The sequence below is a fragment of the Monodelphis domestica genome, chromosome 1, assembly GCF_027887165.1.
Source record: "Monodelphis domestica isolate mMonDom1 chromosome 1, mMonDom1.pri, whole genome shotgun sequence".
Classification (NCBI taxonomy): domain Eukaryota; kingdom Metazoa; phylum Chordata; class Mammalia; order Didelphimorphia; family Didelphidae; genus Monodelphis; species Monodelphis domestica.
The window spans coordinates 233,424,078-233,447,818 of NC_077227.1; the positions used below are offsets into that span (position 1 = coordinate 233,424,078).

Here is a 23,741-nt window from a genome sequence, read left to right on the forward strand (position 1 = left end):
TATGTTTTGATTTCTTATTAGGTAGATTTATACACATATGTATAAGTCCTGGTTACAATTATATATCAAAATACAAAATATAAGTATATCATACAAAAAGATCAAGGTCTTTCTTAGTCACATACACAATCAATTGGGTAATGTCCCACCAAATAATAGATCAGTAACTACGTTGATGGCACAGAGCAAATTTTCTTATGTAGTTTAAATAGGGAATATTTAAAGAAGGAAAATCCAAAAGCAAATTAATTTAAGTATAGATTATGTACAAACTTCAAGACAGCATCATGAGCTTTCTTTTCTGTAGGGCACTGTTTTTCCCCATTTACTGACTCAGCTCACAATCAAAACAATGTTAATTGCTTTGGAATCCAGACAGTAGAATTTTTAAATGGGAAAAACAACAAAGATTATAACCTGAAGAATATCTTTACCACTTTATTTTGTGTGTTGGGTCCTACTGATTATAAGGTTTGACATTTTTTACATTAAAGGACCAGCTAAATCTTTTTTACAGTTGAACAATCTCTAAAGCTGCTTTTTTCCCAGGGCCTTTGTGTCTCTGGGTTTTGTGATGCCTAATAACAAGGTAAAGATGACTCTGGTTCTTGAAGATTCCAATTACAGAGGACAGGCTCTGGAAAATCCCAAGGTAGAAAAGCTTCTCATAGGGACCTGATGACCAAAGCCCAGTTTTGCTAAATTCAGAGAAGCCAAATGATCAAGAATTGATCAACAAGTAATGGTTTTTACATCTGTTTGGTTTTGTTTTTTTTTTTTAAATGACAAAAACTTTAGACCAACTAAGAGTTATCAGAGGATACAGGTTATGATCTATGATGGTTAAGGGAGTGCTTGTGCCAAAGCATTCTAAAGTCTGTACAGGCAGGGCTGCATTCAATTTACAAAAGAGGTAGTGATACCTCTGCTCATACTAAGTTATCTCATGGGATCCTTTTAACAACCCTGCGAAGTACTTAGTGTAAATAATAGTATCCTCATTTTATAGATGAGGAAATGGAAGCTTGGACAATTGACTTCCCAGGTCACAGTGCTAATAAGTGGCAAAAGCTATCTAATTCTCTTTCCATTAAACAGCAGATGCCCCATTCCCTTCTCTGTCCCTACCCTCTGGTGTAAATGAAGGTTTTAGACAGAACAACTCTTGGCAAATGCCCCTGATCATGCTTTCAAGTAACCTCTCACCATTGATTTTGGCATTTTGCTCAGAAGAGAAAAACATTTCATTTTTGTCCTAATCCAGATATATTTAAGCAGGTAAATCTACAAACCAGTTTCCCCTGCCCCCAAATTTGAATAATATATACACAGAACAACAGAAATTATTTTTTAATTATTCACACCACCGACTTTCTCCAATAGCATAATCAAGAATTCTCTATGGGCTTTTTTGTAATGTGCATAGATCTATATGAGTTTTTATTTCATTATTATTTTCCTGCTGCAAAGTCTTATTCCTGAAAAGTAAAAATGGTATTTTCCATTTCAAAAGTTTATGGAATTGTAATGAAATCTATTAAAACAACAATATTCAATCCTTAAATTTTTATTGATTTTGGAAAATGAAAATACTTGCTTTGCTCTATCCCAAGCAAAAATGACCTTGAAAATAACATGTCATTGCTTGATTAAACATCAGCTTGCATTCAAAGAATTGCTTGTGGCAATGAGAACAATTCTTGGGATTTTAATCAAAATAGCAGATGGAAGAAGATTGATTCTTGGCTTTAAAAAAATATGGCATTTTATGTTGGCAATAAACCAAATATTGTTTCATCGCTTATATCCTTGTATGCCAGTTTTCATGTTGAAAACAAGCCAAATATTATTTCATAGCTTCTAATACCCTTGTATTCCAGTCTTTATAAAAACATAGAGGCTCAACTGTGATCATGATCAAAAACAGATGTATCCATTGCAAAGAAGCTTGAATATAAGTGATAGAAAACAGGCTCTTGAATTTAATAAAAATACCAAGTGATAACATTATCTCTAACACCTGAAATGATAGTCAAATGCAGTAATTAGTACTGGTTCTGTGAAATATTGTATTTGTAGTTACACAGCTATATAGTTAAATCATTTATGTTGTACATTCCAACATTTTCCATGACAGTAATAATTTTTTGAGGAGGTAAGGAAAAATATAATATTTTCCCATTTATGTGAATAATCAACAGACAAATTACTTACATACCTGTGAAACATGAGCCCATCACATTCGCCTATGTTATAATAAAAATCTACTAATGAAATGCCAGAAAAAATATCGACTCATTTGTTTTACCTTCTGTGGTAATAAGATTCTGATTCACTGTAATAAATATAGTTTTTAAACAAAACATCTGTTTAAAATAAAAATGGATCAAAGTCATAATTGCTCTCTCTGAAATAAAAACCTCCTGGAAAAGGGGGTCACATATTTGTTACATGGCATACACAGGGTGAATATTTTCTTATATAACATCTAACATATAAGCCAATGAAAAGAGATTTTAAATAGGATATGAGCATGAGAATGCATAGCAATTTTAGGCTAAATTTTTGTAATTCCCCTGGCAGATTCTTTTTCATATGAAGGTTACACCAGAAGAACTTTTGCATAAACACTCATGTTTCCTCAGTACTGACAGGTTTAGGAAGGATAACAGTGAATTTGAAAAAGAAAAAGCATTTTTTTAAGTTTCTCTTGAACTCCCTTCTAGGGCACTTACTCTGAGCATTCCATGAATAAGTAAAACAATTTCATTTGACCAACTGCTTGATAGAATATAGGGTCCTGATGCAGAGAGTTAAATCTGACTCAAAATTTAAACTTCAAACTCTTTGAACAGTTCTAAAGATACTTCAAGATATGTTTAGGATAAAAAAAATGGATAGCAGATCATTTCCTTTGAAGCTTTTTTTTTTAAATGCAAAACGGGATAACCAGGTGGCCCCGTGGTTAGAGAGCCAAACCTGGGGATGGGAAGTCCTGGGTTCAAATCTAGTTTCATACTCTTTCTACCTGTGTGACCCTGAACAAGCCTCTCAAGCTCAGTTGCCTACCCCTTACTGCTTTTCTGCCTTGGAACTGGTATTTAGTATCAATTCTAAAACAAAAAAATAAGGGTTTGAAAAAAATTAAAATTAAAAATTAAAAGTTCAAAGAGAAGAAACCCTAAAAGTATTAATAGCAATTCAATATTGATCAAATTCACTAGCAAAATGAAGAGAATAGACTGAATTTTTTCCACTTATTTTCTCCTATTACTACCCAGTGATTAATAGGTTTAGCTTTATAGTAACAGAACAAAAAGATTATTATTATGTACAGTGTCTTCACAGATGAGTCTTTGGGTAGTTTTTGAGCTTTAAACTTCAAATGCTACTCATTAGTTGTTTTTAACATAATTACAACTTGTTGGTAGTTTTTCTTAGATATAATCAATTTTTTTGCAAAGACTGTACTCAATCTCAGGCTTTTTCTTAAATCTGACAAAAAAAGTATTACTTATGCCATTAATAATATAGAGCCTTCTCATAAATAACTTGTATATCTAGGGCCCCAGAATACTAACATACACTGTTTTTGCCTCATTCGATGATAAATACCAGTCAGAGTTATGCATAATCAGAAAGTACATCAATTATCTAAGATAAAATGCTTTATTTTTCTGTTTCATAGCCCTCTGAAAGATCATTATGGATAAGACCCTCTTTCATAGATACCTTAAAGATGATTTATACATATAGTAAAAAGGGTCCAAAAAGTTTACTCACCTCATCACTATGGAAAAACTCTCAGAAGGAACACTTAACATCTACACTCTGGTTCAGAACAACCTTCGTTATCACCTAATTAAGCTTCATTGACCAGTCCTGCTTTTGCTCAGTAGTAAAGTAGTGAAATGAATCACAGTGCTTCCTTCTTTCTCAGCTAGGACTGATCATGTTATTCAGAAGAGGTCCCCATCTACCCACTCAGGCTACGGGTCCTGTCACCCAAACCAAAATGGATCCCTTGATAGTTTTGTAATCCTACCTGCTAGGTGGTACCAATTCAGGCCTCTATATTCCATTTGCCTCTTTTTCTTCTTTTGAATGGCTTTTAAGTGATTTCTATACACACACACACACACACACACACACACACACACACACACACACACACACTCCCCACTCCCTTCAAGATTCAGTTCTTAAAACCTAGATTATAGCAAATATGCAATGGTACCTATATGCCAAGTTTTTTAACTTGGTTCTTTACTTAGAAGTGTCAAGAATGTTTCATAACTTTAGCTAATATCAAAACACTACATGTATACAAGCAGCACATGATCTAAAGCTATAACTACATCTAGAAAATAGCAATAAGAGGGTCTCCAACTAAGAAGGCTTGCAACTATCAAAAACCTTTACCTGAGATATTGGTTCATCAGAATCAGGTTCCTGGAAAGCATTAAGAAGTTGGTAAATAGTTTTAAGAAATAAACTTCCTTTTCCCCTCAAAAAAGAAAAAAAATGCCAAAGTATTAATGGTAAACCAAGCAAATGTGAAAGCAATTTAAGCTGACAAGTGAAAAAATTCAAATATTGATTTTAACCTTTTCTCTATATTTAGCAGATCCCAATAAAAGTAATATCCATTAACTTCAAGCTCAATTTCCCAAGATTAGCAAAAATTATCACATTCCTGAGTCTAGGATATTCATAGCACTAACAAATTTGGCAGAAGACATTAAATTAAATTAAATAAGACATTTTCCAATTAAAGAATAAAATTGCAAATAAATTTTTGCTTATATTATCTTTTTAATATTTTATTTTTTCCAGTTAGGTTTAAAAACAATTTTGAACAATTGTATTTTAAAATTTTAAGTTCCAAATTCTCTTCCTGCCTACCTTCCAACTTTCTGAGATAGCAAGTAATTTGATATAGGTTATACACATTAAGTAATACAAAATATATCTTCTTATTAGTCATGTTGTAAAAGAAAATGCAAATAAAAACAAATAAGAAAGCATTTTTTTAAAATTATGCTCTGATCTGACTCAGACTTGATCAATTATTTCTTTGGAGGTAGATGGCATATAAGTGTTTTGGAATTGTCTTGAATCTTTGCATTGCTGTGAATGGATAAGCCATTTACAATTGATCATTGTGTAGCATTACTGTTAACGGTATGCAATGTTCTCCTGGTTCTGGTAATTTCATTTTGCATCAATTCATGTAAGTTTTTCCATATTTTTCTGAGAATATCTTGTTCATCATGCAAATAATTTTAAATATTTAAGAGACAATTATCTATCTTAAGAAATATTGTTCATAAGGATTAAAAAATATCTAAACATATCATTAAAACATAGTCTAAACTCTAGCTATTTTTAAAAAAATCAAACTAAAATGATCAATCATGTTATTACAAATTATATTAATCATTGATAGAAAGTGAATCTATCTTTACATTAAAAGGCAATGTATAATGTTTTGTAATTGTTTTGGAAACCAAATTTGTCCACAAAATTCTGCAATTATAACACTATACAATAAAACATATAAAAAGCATATGTCATCACTAGCTCTTCTAAATGTTGGTACTCTCAGATCTTTATGTGCTTCAACTGTTTAAACTCATCAGTAATGCTTACTGAACACTCAATACAAAGGGTAGCATATTTTGTTAGATGCTTGTGGGAAATTACAAGAAAAGTAGAAGAAATTATTTCTGTCTCTTTATAGCCTTATAAGCTAAAAACAAGCAGTCATATGCATACCAATTCCAATATGCTGACATTATATATAAAGGAAATGTGCAATAACATTTTGTGTCTCTTTACCAAAGCTGCCATTAACTGAATAAAAATAAGTTGAAGGAAATGGAACTGTGGAAGGAAAAAATAAGATAGAACCTAAAGACTAGAATGTGTGATGGGAGTTAGAGGACAGAATATATGTCAATCAGCTGAATGAAATTGGATGGACTTAATAGTAACCAAGTAGTCAGGCTCTGATCCTTTCTTCAATATCCCTACCTCTTTTCTAGGGAACAGAACAGATGAAATAGATGAGAAATTAGGTAGAGCAGGAAACAGGAACAAAGTAAGCAAACCAATAACAATAATAATAATAACATTTATATAGTATATACACTATATGCCAAGCATTGTGCTAAGTGCTTTACAAATATCTCATTTGATTCTCACAGGAAGGTAGGTCCTATTATTCTCCATATTTTACAGATCAGGAACACTGAGGTAGAAGTTAAGTGACTTGCCCAGGGTCACAAAGAAGTTTATAAGGCTGTAATTCAGGTCTTCCTGACTCCAAGCCCAGTCCTCTAGACACCTAACTTCCCAAATGAGAGGAATTAAGGAGACCTAAAGTATATAGGAAAACAAATTGAGAGAAGAAAAGTGAACAAAGGAGACACCATCTACTTACACAAAGAATAAATATGATAGGTGAAATACAGAAAACATTGAAAGCAGAATGGAAAATGGCAGCAGTACAGAGGAGGCAGAAGCAAGCATGAGTCTGGAAGTTGTTTGCTGTAGAGTTCCTGAGTCAATTTCCTTTGTCCCTTTGTTTGCCGTTTGTTTTTTTCTGTTTATTACTGGTACTGAGGACTGCTTGTGCATTTAATGGTGCCTTTATTCTGTTTGGGCAGGTGGGGAAGGGAGGGCTTTCTGAAGGTGTATTGTAGTTCAGTAGAGCTTTTCCTTGAAGTGAGAAAAGAACTCTCAGGGCTTTGATGGCAAGCCAGAGAATTCTCCTGAGACATGGCGACTCCTCATCATTGTCCAGTTTTCTAGTGGCGACAGACAGGAGTGTAGAAGTCAGTCAGTGCACAGTACTCCAGAAGGCACACACACACAAAAGTCATTAGATTCTTAGAGTGTTGAGGGTGGACTGTGTGAGGAGCAAATCCAGAACCAATCAGCTGGGGGTAGTGGAGGGCAGGTGGAAGCAAGAAGGTAAGGCCAAGGTGTGGTTCCCTAGCAGTCACCAAGTGCATGATTTGTACCACAAATTTCCCCCTAAGAATGCAAGAGTCTTAGAAACCATCTAGTATAATACCCTCATTTTAAAGAGAAGGAACTCAGGCCCTGAGAGGCCAAGCAAATTCTCTCAAGGTCATTCCATTAAGTGCCAGGTGGGATTTGTTCAGATTCTCTGATTACACACATGCCAGTCTATGATCTTTCCACCAAACCCTGCTACTCTGCTTGTGGATTTGGATTCAGGGAACCTGGGTTCAAATTTGCCTCTGTCACATCTATATGACCTTAGGTCAATGTCCTGGACAACCTCTTGAACCTCAAGTTCCTCTTCTTCATGGGAGTTGGATAAGTTGGCCTCATAGGAACATTTCTGCCCCAGGATCCCCATAATTTTCTGATAGAGCAGGAAGATGACTTCTGGGTGATAGAGTGAGACTTTAGGAAACTCGTTCACCACTTTATTTGTTCACTAGTAGCCCTGAGCAGTTCAGGCATCCAGGCCCTTGACAAAAGACTTCTTTCTCTTTACTGATGGTCAGCCAAAAGTCCATTGAGAAAACATAAAGGAATCAAAAAGCCTCCAGCTGCTCATAATTCATTTCAATCATAAATGCTTTGCAGGTTATTTACTAGCACACACTGAAAAATTCAAGTGGCAGAAACAAATGCAATTTAAGGGGGGGGGGAAGGAAAGGGAGAGAGAAAATTAGATTGAAATGGGAATCCTAAAGTAAATGTCTAAAGGAAAACAGCCACACTATTTTTAGTATGAAGATATTTCAAGGAAAAAAAAAACCACTGAGGATTTAATATTTCAATGTGTCAAATCTCTATTCTTTTCTAATTTTGTTCTTTGAGAAAATGTTAACCAGTCTCCACTGAGAGATTTCCATGGAATATAAGGTTGTTTTACAGGAAAGTAACATGGATACAGTTGAAAAAATACATTGAAACAGGGATCAGAAAACCTAATCAGTTCTAATCCTGGCCCTAGTTTTACTAATGGTGTGACCTTGGGGAAATAACTTTATTACTCCCCCACCAGCCTTGAAAAATGGGGATAATAATTTCTAATCTTCCAGGTTTGTTATAAGGATTAAATGAGATAATGCATGTGAAAGTACTCTGAAAAGCATTAAATCCAGTGCAAAGTTAAAGTTCCATTTTACAAAGAATTCTTTAAATTTTGTAATTTATTCATTTTTCAGTCATGTCCAATTTTTAAATGGCTCCATTTGGGGTTTTCTTGGTAAAAATAGAGGAATGTTTGCTATTTCCTTCTTGAGCTCATTTTACAGGTGAAGAACAAAAGCAAACAGTTGGGTGACTTGCTCAGGGTCACACAGCTAGTAAGTATCTGAGGTTAGTTTTTAATTCAGGAGGATGAATCATGACTCCAGGCCATCACTCTATCCATTGTGCCACCTAGCTTCCTCTTTAAAAATAATATATATATATATATATATATATATATATATATTAATATGTAATATCACCTTAATATATTGCATCCTTTTCAAAGAACTAAATTAGCCCTAATTTTTTGTCACTTAAAATTAAAATTCCCCCACAAACCTCCTTTAAAATAGGTAAACTAATAGTGAAAGAAGTATAGCATCATTTCCTCAGAGCAAGTAATTGGTCAACATCATTTTCCATCCAGACTAGATAGCTTCCTCTCTCCCCAGGATACACCTGTCTCTTAAAGTTGTTAGTACTACCACTAAGAATTATCTCCTGGAAATTCTTAACTGGGTACTTACTTTTGTTCCAATAAATTTACCAAACTATCTCCTTATGCCACTGATCAGTTATTTCCAAATTTAGTAGTAAAGGAAAAAAATACAAAGGAATGTAGAAATGGGTAAAATATTGATAGAGGTTAAGAAAATCTTAATTCAGTACAGAGAGATGCCAATTCAACAAATATTTGAGAGTTCATGCTATCATATATTTGGCCCTAAGTGCTTTGGGATAATTCCCTATTGATGTACTAGTAGCAGCAATAGCAGCTAGCATTTACATAGCAACTTAAGATTTACAAAGTACTTTATATACACTGTCTCACTGGATTCTCACAACTCTATGAGGTAGGTGCTATTATTATCCTTATTCCAGTTCCTGTTTGGCTTTGAAGTACAGTGTAAACACTTCCAATGGCAATGCTAACATGAGATAATTGTAGTATATTTAAATTGTATTGTAATTGTAATAATAGTTTAAAAAAAGGGTTATTTTTGCTATATAAGCAAAATTTGCACAGGTTCATAGAGCTCTATGTTGCCCCCAGGTCGATATTACCCCAAAGAATAAATTTTGATAATTCAACAAGAACAAGGTTTTTGCCTCTCCCAATCTCCAAACTGCTTTGTTTATATTTTGTTTTTATTTAGCAGTGAACATGTCCTTTGCCCCAACAGAAAGTAAGCTCCCTGAATGCAAGAACTGTTTTGCTTTCTTCTTTGTTGCCCTTGGGACCTAGCAACATGTCAGCTTGGCATGATATACTTATACATACCATATACTATATACCAACTATACCATAATTCTAGGTGGCTCAATGGATTTGACCAAGATAATTCTCCCTTCCACTGTAGAAACATAGCTTTTGATAGATTTTTCATATAATTCATCTAAAAAAGTAAAATATTATTAATTTGGTAAATATAAATGTTTACTGAGGACCTACTATAAAATGCTGTGCTTTCAGAAGAAAGATGACTGAGGAAGACATCGGGCCAGCATCCTTTCCACTCCTACCCCAGGTGCTAGTGCCCTCTTCCTCTTCATTTTTCCAATTAGGCTATTTCCAGTGGTGTGTGCTAGTAAATATTAAATAACCTGTTGGGTGTGGAGGGGGATAGGAATGCAAATATAGCATATTTTCCTTGACAGTAAATAAAACAATAAATTAGTCCCTGATTTATAGCATTTCTGAGGTGTAAACTGCTTGAGAATGAGCTGGCTCCAGGACACTCCTGCCAACTGCAAATGTTGTAGTCTCCCTTCTGGCTCTGGCATACTTTAATTTTGTCTATAGATCTTCAGAGGCTGGCTTTATGCCTTGCATATGATAGGTGCTAAATAAATGTCTTTTGAGTTGAATTATGACATGGGAGTGAATGAAAAAGATAGCCATAAAACAATATAGAATATTTTAAGTTCAGAACAAAGAGCTAAGAGAGTCTGAGAAGTAAAGGAGCATCTGTAAGACCATAGATATAGATAGAACTGAAAGGAGAAATATCTGAATCCATCATTTCATATATGAGGAAACCAAGGCTCGGGATATATAAACTGATTTACCTAAGGTATAAGTGAGAGTTTGGGAAGGGAATTCAGGTTTTCTAACTTGACAACATTCTAATTTTTAATAAAAACTCAATGGCCCCACAAGGGAACAGCTGGGTAGGTCAGTGGATTGAGAGCTAGGCCTGGAGTCAGGAGGTCCTAGGTTCAAATCTGGCCTCAGACACTCCCTAGCTGTGTGACCCTCTGCAAGTCATTTAACCCCCATTGCCTAGTCCTTACCAATCTTCTGCCTTGGAACCAATACATGATATTGATTCTAATGAGGAAGGTAAGAGTTAAAAAATAAATAAAAATAAATAAACCCAATGCAGCAAAATGTGTGTACTAAGATAAATTGTACCTTAGAATAACTTAATTACAATATAACTAGAAAATCAGCACTGGTTTTAAAACCTTCAATCTGACATATGGAACACAAAGAAAAATAATCAGATTAGGCAACTAATCAGGATGATCAACATAAGCCTCAGCAGAGAGGGTTCCTACGAGGTCATCTTACTATCTGTAAGGTCCTTTAAGATTTCTTTCCTTTAGGTATTTACATTTAACTACTTTTTGGGTTACAATTAAAATCGTGGGAAATGAACATTTTCAAAAATGCTAGTCTAGCAGCATGAATATTTTTACTCTATCATAACAGAAAGAAAAGGTATTTTAAATCAACTAGGTCTCTTCTTGCTGGGATTTCAAAGGAAGGATCAGAACACTGACTTACCCACCCTTAAATAGTGTGTTCCCATTTCATGCCTTTGCTCCTATTTCACTGAAAGCCCCTATGAGTGTCCAAGTGTACTCTACTAGCTAAAATAAAATAATGAATAATGTGTGTTGACTCAGTAATTAACATAAACCTATTAGATATTAAGAAAAATAAAATTTTAGCCTTGATACATGATAGGTTTTGCCCTAAGGCTGTCATTCTCCTCTCCCTGTTCCCAAACACCCAACTCAAACTGACACCCCAAGGATATTCTACTTAGGTCCCCTTCTCCTTAGTTTTGGTCCTCATTTATCAAATGACTGTTTTCCTCCCCACTTTCAACTCCACTTACTGCCTCCCCACCTCCCAACCCAAATACATATACAGTATACTTCATTATGGCAGATAAGTGGTTCACGGGATAGAGCATCATGCCTGGAGTCAGGAAGAGCCAAGTTCAAATCCAGCCTCAGATACTTACTAGCTGTGAAACTCTGGGCAAGTTAATTTGCCTCAATTTCCTCATATGTCAAAGGAGAAGGAAATGGCAAACCACTCCCCTGTCTTTGCCAAGAAAACCCCAAATGGGATCAAGCAGCGTGGGACATAACAACAAAGACTTTGTATTTTTCATGTCCATTGCTTCCTCTTACACTATACTTCATCCCTCTGGTTCAGACTCTCTCTGTTTTCCAAGGTAATAATTGGAAAATATGGTAATTCATGGTTATAAGGAGCACAGATTTGAAGCTTTCTAGATTCAAAATTGAGCTTGAGCTTCCTAGGCCTATTTCATAAGGTTACAGATTTAAAGTTGGGAAGAAATTTTAGAGGCTTACCTCTTCACATGACTTGATCAAGGTGACACAGTCAGCCTACATGCAGGAAATGTGCAAGTACTATAGATGCAAAGAAAAGCAAACATAGTCTTTGCCCTTGAAGGAACTCACATTGTAGTGAGGGCAACAACATGAAAATAACTAGGTACATACAAGATACTGTAGATATTAAAATTAATATCCAATACTTCAAGATAATATTTAATAACATTTATTAAATATTATCTTGAAGTATAAGGAAGTAAGGATAGCAAAAACCAAGAGCCGGTCCTCCCTCCTCCACATGGATACACCCAAACAGAGAGAGAGAGAGAGAGAGCGTGGCCAAAACCAAAACTAAAATTTCAATCAATGTAATGACACACTACATGAAAGGGAAAAGGAGATTGTGGGAAATGTAGTCTTGAGGGTTCAAGATTCCAATTAATTATATTCCCCCCAGTCTCCCCAATGGATCACAGGGGGCTTTGAACAAAACCAATGATTACTAGGATGACAAAAAACCAATTTGGGGGCAGTCCCCTTTGGCATAAGAGTATACATCCAAAACAAAGGCATTTCAAACCCCCATAGTTCAATTCACATCCCAAAGTTAACTCTTGTTCTTCTGGTGCAGCCTTTGGTCTCTGCAGGCATCTTCATGGTTCCTTCTGGATTCTGGGAGGTGGCAAGTTTCTTATCCTAAAATTGCTCAAATACAAATAAAATTTCACAACAATAATGTGGTCCCCCTGAGGTGAATAATAGCAAACACAGGGATCACTTAGGGATGCATGGCTGAGTTATGAGGTATATGAATCAATTTGCAAAAGAAAATCAAAAACATCAAAAAAATCCAAATAAAAGAGAAAAATAACTTGTGGATGAAATACAAAATGTAAAAGTCTTATGTCTAAAAAATCTAAGTAAAGGAAAAAACAAACCTATAACAGGCCCTTGAATCACGGACCAGTTAAAATGGTTTAAGCAATTATGCACTTACCCAGTCAGTAGCCAGGACTACAGAAAGTTTGCCACACTATGAAAGACAGAAAAGGGACTAGATTTCAGCAGCAAATGGGAGCCAGGGTAGCAGTGAAAAGGAGGTGCTTGATAGGATGTGGCTCAGAAGAAGTCCAGCCTCTGACATATGTCAAAACAAACTCAACCTTGAACCCCAAACAAGTTCAAGTCCTCTTGTCCTGGCTCAAAATTACATCAATCCCACTGGGATCTGGTCTCTTTTACCTTGTGCTCCATAGGTACTATGCAGATGTTCTGTGCTTCTTTAGCACTGTACAGTGGCTCTTTTGTATATTACCTTCTTCTGGAATCAGACAGAATCATTAAGCAAAGTCCCATAATTTTTTTTAAACCCTTACCTTCCGTCTTGGAGTCAATACTGTGTATTAGCTCCAAGGCAGAAGAGTGGTAAGGGCTAGGCAATGGGGGTCAAGTGACTTGCCCAGGGTCACACAGCTGGGAAGTGTCTGGGGCCAGATTTGAACCTAGGACCTCCAGTCTCTAGGCCTGGTTCTCAATCCACTGAGCTACCCAGCTGCCCCCCCCCCATAATTTTTTAAACAATCAATGGCATCATTTTTATAATCTAAAGCTTTTTGGGTATGCATTAATATTAGAACAAATGTATTTTAAACTTATATTACTGCAGAATCAAAAAAGTTAAAGATTCAACACTGTTGACATGTACTTCAAAAACAAAAAGGAGAGGAAAAACTAAGATACCATATTGCACATGCAAGAAGAAACAATAATAAAAAAAAGTTTTAAAAATCAACAATATGTAGCTTACAATCAGTGACACACTGTGCCAGTCAAGGAGATGTAGAATACAAAGGTTTCGCACCCAAAAATGAGATCCAGTTCCTTTTTAACTTGGCCATGAACCACTATGTGAGTGCAAATGATTTTTCAGAATAAAACAGTACAGTAGACAATGAACATTCAAAGAAGTATCAAAATCCCCTAAATTCACAATAGCCCAGTTAATGATAATAGCAAACAAACCCACTATCATATTTTATATGAGTTGCTATGTGACTTTTAAAAAAACCTATCAATTGATGGATATTTGTCACAATTTTTACAGATGTAGCAAATCTTTTAACCTTCGAAAATATATTTTTAAACAAAGTAAAACTTATTTGGGTCTAGGACATCACATCACCAAGAAATCTAGATTGTTCTGGCAGAAGTAAATTAAACTGAAGAGTTAAATTATTAAGCATGCACAGAAGCTCTTTTTGACTTCCTGTTTTATATACAATATTCTTTATAATAGATATAAATATAAAAAAATATCATCCATTCAGAAACCATTAGTTACTAAAATTATTTCTGAAGACCCCTTAGAATTGACATTTAAATTCTTAGCTCATTAAATTCTCCAAAGGTTGCATACAATTTAACCAGTTTTATTGAAGTCCATCCATCATCATCTATGTGATAAGAGTTTGGTCAAGATATTCCTAGGCTTATATAATGATATTTTGTTCTCCAGCAAAGGTAAAGGTACAACTTAAAGATCAATATAGGTAAAACATAGTAGCTTAAAATGATTCAGTATTACAAAAAGATATCGATTAGATTAATGCAAACTTTAAAAAAATTTGAAACCTTAAAGCAATCAATAAATACAATAATATAAACAAATGAGAAGGTACAGGCAGGCAGTGCAGTCAAAATCCTTTTCATCAATCCAACAGATTTGTTCTATATTATAGGAGGAGAATAAACTTAAAATAGTTAGCAATAAACTTCCAGATCTCTTTTAAAGTTTCCTTCCCCTCCCACAGTATTTATTATCCATTTAGATTTCTTTTGTCTGAGCTCTGAAGTTTCTGATAGAAGCACTGGGCAGAATATAAAGAAATCCCATATGAGATGGGGTGCAGAAAGTGGGCAGGCCAAAATGACAATGGGATATAGGGAGATGCATCTCCCCCTAGAATCTTAAGATGAGTCATGCTTCCAACTGCAAGGTGTCCAATCAGCACAAAACCTTCCAGGATCAGAAGTAAGAAAACACACCTTAAAGCTGTAAGCTGCATGAGCTCTATAAGGCTCTGTGGAAATGGAAGTTGCTTGAGATGGGAAAGAAACTGAGCTATGCTTTTTAAGAACATTATTCCTCCAAAAAAAGGAACTGAATAAGGTCTATTTACAGAGTAAGCAAGTTAGGAGGCAAAACTTTGAAGGAAACAATAGCATATTTGCATATGAAGGAATGGCATTTTTGGTTTAGGGTTTTGAGTCAAGAGAGATAAGGAAAAGAAAAAAGTAAAAAAACAGGCTTATTTCCCAAAACTGAGTTTAAATTCACTGGAAAAAAAATCTGCTTGAAAACTAGAAGAGGTGGGGTTTCTTTTCTTCAAACAGAAAAAAAAAACGGCTAGGACAGGGTCAAAACCCAAGTGAAGTAGGGGGGTGGGATTGGGGTGGAAAGATTTTTTTTTTATATGTCACCCCTTCCAGGGGGCAGGGATATGTGGCTTGAAATGGCAGGTAGATCTGGTCTCCGGCTGTTCCAGGGCTGGAGACTAAGCTGGTATAGCTCAGGCTGAAGAGGCAGCAACAGCCACAGTAGTGGGTGAAGCAGCAGTGCAGAGGGCAGAGCAACAGTAGCAATAGTGGCCACAATGGCATGAAAGCAGGATGGCTGAGTGACTGGTGAAAAACTTACTAACAATTGAAAATCTCTTTTAAAAAATATTTGAGAATTCTCTCTCTTCGTGATCAGTCAAATGTGGGTTTTAAAAATTAATAATCAATAACTAAGTATTGTATTTTAAAAGTTTCATTTGTAATAACTAAAATTTTAAAAAGCTACCTGAACTCAACCCAGTCACAGGTCAAAAAGAGAGGAAGAGGGAGGAGTTACAGCCACTTAAATACAACCACACAAAAAACGTGAGGAATGCTGGAAAAGGAAATTTTATGAAATACTAGGGACTTCTGGGGGGTGAAGTAAAAAGGTATAAAATCTCCATTTATACCATATATAAACAGCAGGTAAAAAGTAATAGAAGAGAAGGAACTAACAACTGGAGGAACCCAGTAAGGTTTCTGGTAGATGGTGGTGGGCCTTGAGTTGAGTCATGAAGGAAGCCAGGGAAACAAGAGGAGAAGGTGATGGTGAAAAGCATTCTGGTCCTCAAAGACAGCCAGTAGAAAGGTACAAAGACAGGAGATAGAACACTAAACTAGAGAAACTTCAAAAAAGGCCAGTGAAGCTGAACCTTAGGACGTAGAGAGGAGAGTAAAGCATAAGAAGCCTAGAGAAGCAAGAACACCGTGACATAAAGATGACATGATATCTGATCTTGGAAGTCAAAGGAAGCCACTGGAACTTATTGAGAAGGGAGATGACAAGTTAGGGTCTATGCTTTGGAAAAATGAATTTGGCAGCTGAGCAGAAGATGAATTTGGAGGGAGAAGAATCTATAGCGTGGATTCAAACTCAGGCTCTCTGACAGCAAATCCAAAATTCTTTTCACTACATCATGCAGCAAAAAATACTATCAAATATGGATTCCACCAAAATAGTTTTCAACCCTCTGTATATCAATGGATGGGCTTTATGAATTCCAGTGATTGAAAAATTTAGTACCCCTTTGCTAGTCTGACAATGAAATGTCTCTGATCTAAATTAGGCTGGTTCTTGGATGACAGCCATATAGTCCATCACTTGGCCTATACTCACAGTTGGTAAGTTTGTGTTCTAATATATAGCTTTCAAAAGCCCATGCTAATAAAATCTTGAAAATTCAAAGGCATATATCCACATATAATGTGATTCATGGACTCAGTATATTTGCATATAAATATAGACACATAGATATACATGCACATTCATCCATACATACTTAATTCTTTTATATATTCTAAAAATATTAAAGAGTTCTTCTCGCTTAAGAGTTGCCCATTATTATGGAATTCATCTAAAAATTCTTCTTTAATAATCTTTCCATATTTCATATTCAACTTATCTTTCTATGAATGTATTATATTTGATTTATTTAATTATAGTATTTAAATCTATTTTCATCTTACCTACCTACTAGGTTTTATAACACTTGCTGATCAGAACTGTACCTACCCTAAAATTATATAAACCCTTTATGATCTAATGAAGAAAGGTACCACATAAATATTTGCAAAGATGATGATTGTTTATGAAGATGACGGTACCTGCTTTCACCTCCTGTTGGGCAGCTGATAGAGTAATGTAGTCTTAGCTCCCTATTCAATTAAAAGTATAAATGTAAAAATATATATTATATAAATACAAAGTTAAAAAATAAAAATATATGCAAAATAGCTAAATGCAAGGTAGTTAGGCAGGAAGGTACTAGCAGTTAGGGTTGGGATCAGGAAAGGTTTCATGAAAAGATTATATTGGAACTTCATCTTTAAAGAAGAGAGGAGCTGGAGGGTATTTATTCCAAACATGTGAAGCTGCCAGTGTCAGACTAGAGATGGTGAAGAACAGAGGAAAGGCCAGTTTGGCTGGATCTCAGAGTAAGAAAGATAGATCAATGATCTGAATGAGTGAAGCTGGACAGAGGCCACAGTATATAGGGCTTTAAGACCTGAAGAGAAGATTTTCTCCTAGGGGCAAGAGGAAACTTGAAGAGATTGAATGAGGGAGTCACATGGTCAGATCATTACTTGGATAAGCAATATGTAGGCTGAACTGAATTAATGAGAGACTTGAGACAGGAAGATCTATTAGGAAGTTACTGCAATTATTTAGGGGAGAGGTATGAGAGCCTAAACTAAAGTGGTAATTGGATGAATTAAAGAGGAGTCAGATGAAAGGGTGTAAAAGTGGGAGTTTCTCAGCTTGGGTTCCTTGAGAGATTAAGGAAAATCTCACCCAACAGCAAGTTTGCATGACTGGAAGTCAAATAAAGTGAGTGGCCAAAGTGAAAAAATATTTATTAATATAATATGGAAAATTACTTGCTAGGAGCAGTTGTCTTAGCGTAACAACTAGATTTTTTATAGATTTTTAGACTAATTTTAAGCATAGAGCTAATATGCAGCATTTCAAAGCAGAAAAAATTGGGGGGGGGAGTATACAGACTCTGGGTTCAAAGGAGTTAATACATTATATTTAATATAAAATATTTATTTTATGATATAAAAATAAAAATAATAGAAAATAGAAAAATAGAAAACTATTTTCCCCCTGTGATTAGTCTTTTCTTATTTCCCTGTATTGGCAGAAAATCTCTAAGATGGAGCAGTCTTCTTTAAATATAAAATCATTCTTGTTCATTCTGTTGTGGCTAGCAAGTATAAGCAAAATAGTTATCTTTCCTTGGCCTGAGAGGCTATTTTGGGGGATTGGATATATCATTGTTTGTGCTTTGTTTTTTGAAGAGGAGATATCACCAGGTGATATCTTGATCTGATTGTGAATTGGATTTATTTAAATGCAATGGAGGTAGAAAAAGTGAACAGTTCTCTCTTCCTGGATCATCAAAGTCCAATGGCAAGACAAAAGTCAGGATAACTGGTGATGTTCTGAGATGCAGTGGATGACTTTGGTGTCTTCCATGCCTGACCAAGCACTAAGCACTTCACAGCACCTGCTTCTACCCCATTCATGATTGTCGGAATGAAGTGTTCTCATCTGTTCATTCCCCCAAGCAAAATCTTCACATGCTTAAGGTAGACAGCTTCCTAACTCACTGATGGCTATGAAGCTTGTCAGAAGGTTTTACTAGTATGTGGCCACTGACCATGCTACATCTTCTTAGAGACACAGGTGAGAACTGGGAGAAATGTGGACACTAAAGATGGATAAGGAGCCCTGAAAAGAGCTTGGCAAGCCATCACATCAGAAGTACTAGTCCTCCCAGAATATCCTATTCACCCCATCCAATTATATATGTAGAGTGAAGGAGGGGGAAGAATCCAAGATAATACCAAGATTAGGAACTAGAAAGGTTGATAGTGCCTTTGACAGAAATAGAGAAGGCTGGAAGAGGAAATAAAGTCGTTAACATTTGCCAGGCAAGTCAAAACTTGACTTCCATCTCCCCTCAGGCTCCAATGAAGACAACCCAGGACCCTGAACCCAAGAGCTTTGAGAATAGCAGTGTTTCCAAACAATCAGCCCTGCTTCCAGCCTAACTGTTATAGCCTTCATTCAGGGAAGAAATCATTAAGGAGAAGGGGTCCACTTTTCTCACTACCCTGGGAGTGACAACACCCCTAAAACTACCTGTCTTTTTTTTAGTCTAGCCCTCAGAGCCATCATCCAGAAAATGCAAATTCTATAAGGAAGGGGTCAACCATCCCCCACCAACAGTCAACAGCTAAACTGCTACCACAGCTTAGGCAAGCCAATATAACCAAAGCAGCTAGGCACTCTGAAGCAAGTAAAACCACCATCATCACCATTTTCTTGACCATTATTTCTCCTCAGATCAAAATGGAGATAGTCCACAAACCTGAACCCAAAAGCCTTTGGAATAGCAAAATTTCCAGCACAGTGCCTATGGTCATCATGCTGGGAAGATGCACCTGGAGAGATGCACCCTGGTAATTGCTACAGACCTATCTATTAAAGTCCATGGGAAGAAAAGTTCTTGCCACCAAAATCCCTGGCACTGTCAAATAGCTTGACATCAGAATATGATTTAATTTTATTAATGGAAATGACATAAGAAGGAGGCATAATCATCTGCTTTATTGTTGTACCCTAAAGGCCAGGGTTTTTTTTACATCTGATTTGCAGTCAAAACCTTCTATAGCAGAGACTGTATTTTCTACTAATACCACTCTTCCAGCTCAGCACAATGCTTTACACATAGTAAGCATTTAATGAATGTGTTATTCATTTATTCAACTGCACACATCTTTTTTAAACCCTTTCTTCTGTCTTAGAATCAGCACTCTATTGGTGCCAATGAAGAAAATCAGTAAGGGTTAGGCAATGGCCCTTGTGACTACCCCAAGGTCAAACAGCTAAGACCTCCTGTTTCCAGGCCTGGCTCTAAATCAATTAAACTGCCTAGCTACTCTCCCATTCCCCTCCCCTGCATATACCTTTCACTGTGCCACAGGCAACTCTAACAGAATCAAAGGAATTTCCACCCCTGTAGTTCCCCATACTATTGAAGTCATGGGTCTAGATAGAAATAAAAATCCTTTATGAATAATTCATTCATGGGTAAATATGACATTTTATACACATATGCAGATACATGTGTAAATATGCATGTCTATACAGAAAGTGCACACACACATAGATAGATAGATAAATAGATAGATAGATAGATAGATAGATAGATAAATAGATATGTGTTCATATATATGTATATATATACACAGGGCTTCCCAAAGGCTTAGTGAAGTTTTAAACTTTACTTTAAACTCCTAAAAGCTTAAAATTTCACTAAACTTTTGGGAAACCCTATATATATTCACGTATGTACGCATGTATAAGTGTGTGTAGTCGAATGTTTCTCAAGATACAAAATGCCCGGAGTCGCTCGGCCTCTGGCATATACAGAGGAGGCAGCTGAGGCTTCCTTGGACCCCACCCCAGCCACAGGTGGGTAAAGTTAGTCAGGGGCTGACACTCCCAAGCCCCTCTCTCCCACCCCGCTCATCCCCAAGCCCAGTATCCATGTCGGGCAGGTGGGTACCTGGTCATAAGGGGCTTTCTCCAGCACCTGCGTGCAGAGATCAGCGCAGGGTTGGAATTTTCTACGCCTGAAGTAGCTCCAGGCCAGGAGGAGGGGTTCCATTTCTATACTCCCCATAGCGGCCCGGAGAGCATCCACTCCCGCCCAGCAACTCCAAGCAGCGGGGACCTCAGAATGAGTGACGATCCAAACTGAGCCTGAATAAAAAGAAAATGAAACAAGCCTCGCCTGCCCGATTTCGCCCTAAAGTTAGGTGAATTCGGGCAGTAACGGAGGACATGGGCATTTATAAGATCACGCTTTAAAATGGTTGAGAAGCTAAAGCTGGAGTAAATCAAGGCGGCAGTAACTTAGACACCTCTCTCTCCCCCACCCCACCCCAGGCCAGTAGCGGAGTTGCCTAGCAACCTCAAGAACGCACCTCTGCTCTCGCGGGAGAAAAAGGACCCATCTGTACTTGTCGAGTTCCATCTCCGAGTGCATGCGTGGTATGCGCTTCCTTCTCTTTAAATAGCCCGTTAGTTGCTGCTTCTAACGCACTAAACTTCTTTCCTTATTCTGAGCCCTTTGTTCCATCTGGCACCTTTTCACCAATAAATCCATAGAAAACATACTGATAAATTATTGTGGAGTTCACACTGCGTTACAATACAACTAGTGTTAAGTTAGAGGCAGGACTTGAAAGCCAGGTATTCCTGACTTTGAGGCTGTCCACTCTCCTTTACAGGCAAATTTTACCCATATTAGTTGCTTCCACTTTCTTACCTCCTGAGTTTCAATTTCTTGGAATCTGGTTTCTATGCCTGCCACTGAACTGAAAATGGCCCATGTAAGGTCAGTTCTCTTATTGCTAAATCCAGAAGCCGCTTGCCAATCTCATCTTTCTTTACCTTTTTTGCAGCATGTGAACCTGGAAATTTTCTCCTCCAAGTGTTTTCATGATACTATACTCTCCTGGTTCTCTTTGAGAAACTTATTCCTAATGCTGTATCATCTTTATTTCTAAATAATGCTTTGACAGTCTAATAGGACTCTGAAAGGTATTTTTCAAGCCTCTACTCATTCCTTTGCCTTGACAATCCAAGAAATGCTCTCAGATTCTCTATCCCAGAATGGCTTCTAAAATTGGGGTGATCAAGCCTCGTCTTGTCCAGAAAATAAGAACTAATGTAGAGCAAGTATGTGGTAGGGAGGGGGCAAGATAGCAGTATCTTTGAGTCCCCTTTAGGATAGGCAGAAAAAAAAATCAATCTTGATCAGGCATGAACTGATTTCTTCATTTAGATCAGCAAAGATATTGGAATCCTATGATCAGCTATGTGATTTTCCCCATCTTCATGAAGGATCAGAGAGACTGGAGATTATTAACCCCCCCCCTCCTGATTAAATATCTACCAATCTTGGGAATAGCTGAATAGTAAGTTTCCAAAATTGTACTTAATGACTCAAAATGTTGAATAAATTAGTCTTTGATCATGGAAAGATTACTGACCAATTAATTAACTGATTATTGCTAGACCAATTAATAAATTTATTTTTCTTACCTGGAACACAGTCTCTCATAATTTTTAATCTCACATCTTCCTAGCTATCTGATCAGTCTTTGGTACCTTTTTCAGGACCATAACCATGTTTCACTATCAATGAGTGGTTGTTTTCCAGAGTTTTACTTGTCCTTCTCTTTTCTCTTTATATCCTTTCTTGGTGATCATATCAGGTTCCATGGATTCAATTGTTATTGTTATACAGCGTTCAACTTTCTCTTGGGCACTAGACATAAATCTACAAATGCCTGAACATCTCCACTTAATTTTCCCACTAGCACTTCAAATTTACTCTGTCCAAAACAAAACTTATTTTTTCCTTTAAATCTAAGCCCATCTAATGTCATTGTTATCAGTGTTATCATCATCTTTCCAATTACCTGTATTCAAAACTTAGGAATCATCCTAAACCTCTCATTCTTCTTCTTCACTCTACATATCTAATTAACTGCCAATTCTTATTAATTTTACATTCTGTAATAGATGATATTGGAGGGTATATTTGATGAATACTAGGTAACTAGTAGATCAGGTAGTTATCTTCTTTTGCCTACCCTCCTCCCCTTTTTACCTCCCTTCCTCCCTCTTCCAATATCCCTTCCTCCCCTCTTCTTCCCTTCAGTTTCCCCTTCCCTCTTCTTCTTCAACCTCCTTCTAAGTCACTCAGGGTGAACTATGATGTTTCAGAGGAAATAATCTTTCCTCTTCTTTATCTCAAGTAAGGGTTTATTGAGGAAAACAGGAAAGATAGAGGATAAGGTAAGAGGATTGGAGGTTTCCCTATTATCTACAGGGAGCCTTAGGTTAGAGGATATTGAGAGAAATGGCAATTTAGTCACAATCATGAAACAGAGCCAGGCAGAGAGAGATATGTGGACTATTGTCCTTCTTGTGCCTTCAAATCAGCCAGGTCACCTCCAACTTAATAATCCCAAATCCCAGAGATAAACCCAGCTTCTTCCTTCAAAGTCACTACCATCAGCCCAAAGCCTCAGCCAAGTTCAGAAAAACAGTCACCATTGTCTCTTGCCTTCAACTGTTTCCTGGTCACATTCCATATGGAATTTTCCTTTGATTGACAGCTGATCAATCTCCAGCTTCTTGTCTAGCTACATGCCTTGTAATTTCTCTCCTCCACAATTCACAATACTTTTCACATCCATTCCCTTGTCTCCATTCACCCTGCAGTAATCCCTAGTTCAATCCTCCATTACTGCTCCCTTGGACTATCCGAATAACTTCCTAATTGTTCTCCCTGTCTCAAGTCTCTCCCCTCTCTAATCCATTCTCCACATAGCTGTTAATTTTATATTTGTAAAGCAAAAGGCTATCTAAGTCTTTCTCTTCTCAAAAGGCTTCAGAAGCTCCCCATTTTCCCAAGGATAAAATGCCCCCCCCATTTGTCTTTTTAATCCGTTAAGGTAAGTACAGCCTATCTTCTATCTTTCCAGGATACTGTGATTGGAATAATATCTACAACACTTCATGTATAGTCTCTCCCTTTAAAGACATCCTTGAGACTTAACTAACTGGTTTAAGGGACAAAGGCTCAAACTATTGACATGGTTCTCTGATAATATAAGGCATAAAAAAATATCCACCACATAAGAAGTCAGGTTTTCTCAGACTTGATGGATATTCCATTGTGTGAATCCAACACACCCCTCTGATGCAATAC

The 23,741-nt window shown here is 36.5% G+C and overlaps 1 protein-coding gene across 8 annotated transcripts in view; it reads right to left on the bottom strand.

The window, feature by feature from the left end:
- The window catches only part of TTC8 (tetratricopeptide repeat domain 8), a 59,813-nt gene extending 38,637 nt beyond the window's left edge, over nt 1-21,176 (bottom strand). Inside the window, exons 1-3 of one of the 8 annotated variants that reach the window (XM_056810559.1) lie at nt 20,941-21,176; nt 20,520-20,716; nt 4,423-4,452 (exon numbers count right to left, since the gene is read on the bottom strand). In XM_056810559.1, the coding sequence (XP_056666537.1) occupies nt 4,423-4,452; nt 20,520-20,636 (147 nt within the window). In that variant the 5' untranslated portion in view covers nt 20,637-20,716; nt 20,941-21,176. Of the gene's footprint in view, nt 1-4,422; nt 4,508-11,856; nt 11,917-20,519; nt 20,884-20,940 lie in introns of those variants that run through there. The other 7 variants (XM_007472650.2, XM_001366544.4, XM_056810561.1 and 4 more) reach the window with 7 other exon arrangements.
- Between the last annotated feature and the right edge of the window lie 2,565 nt (nt 21,177-23,741).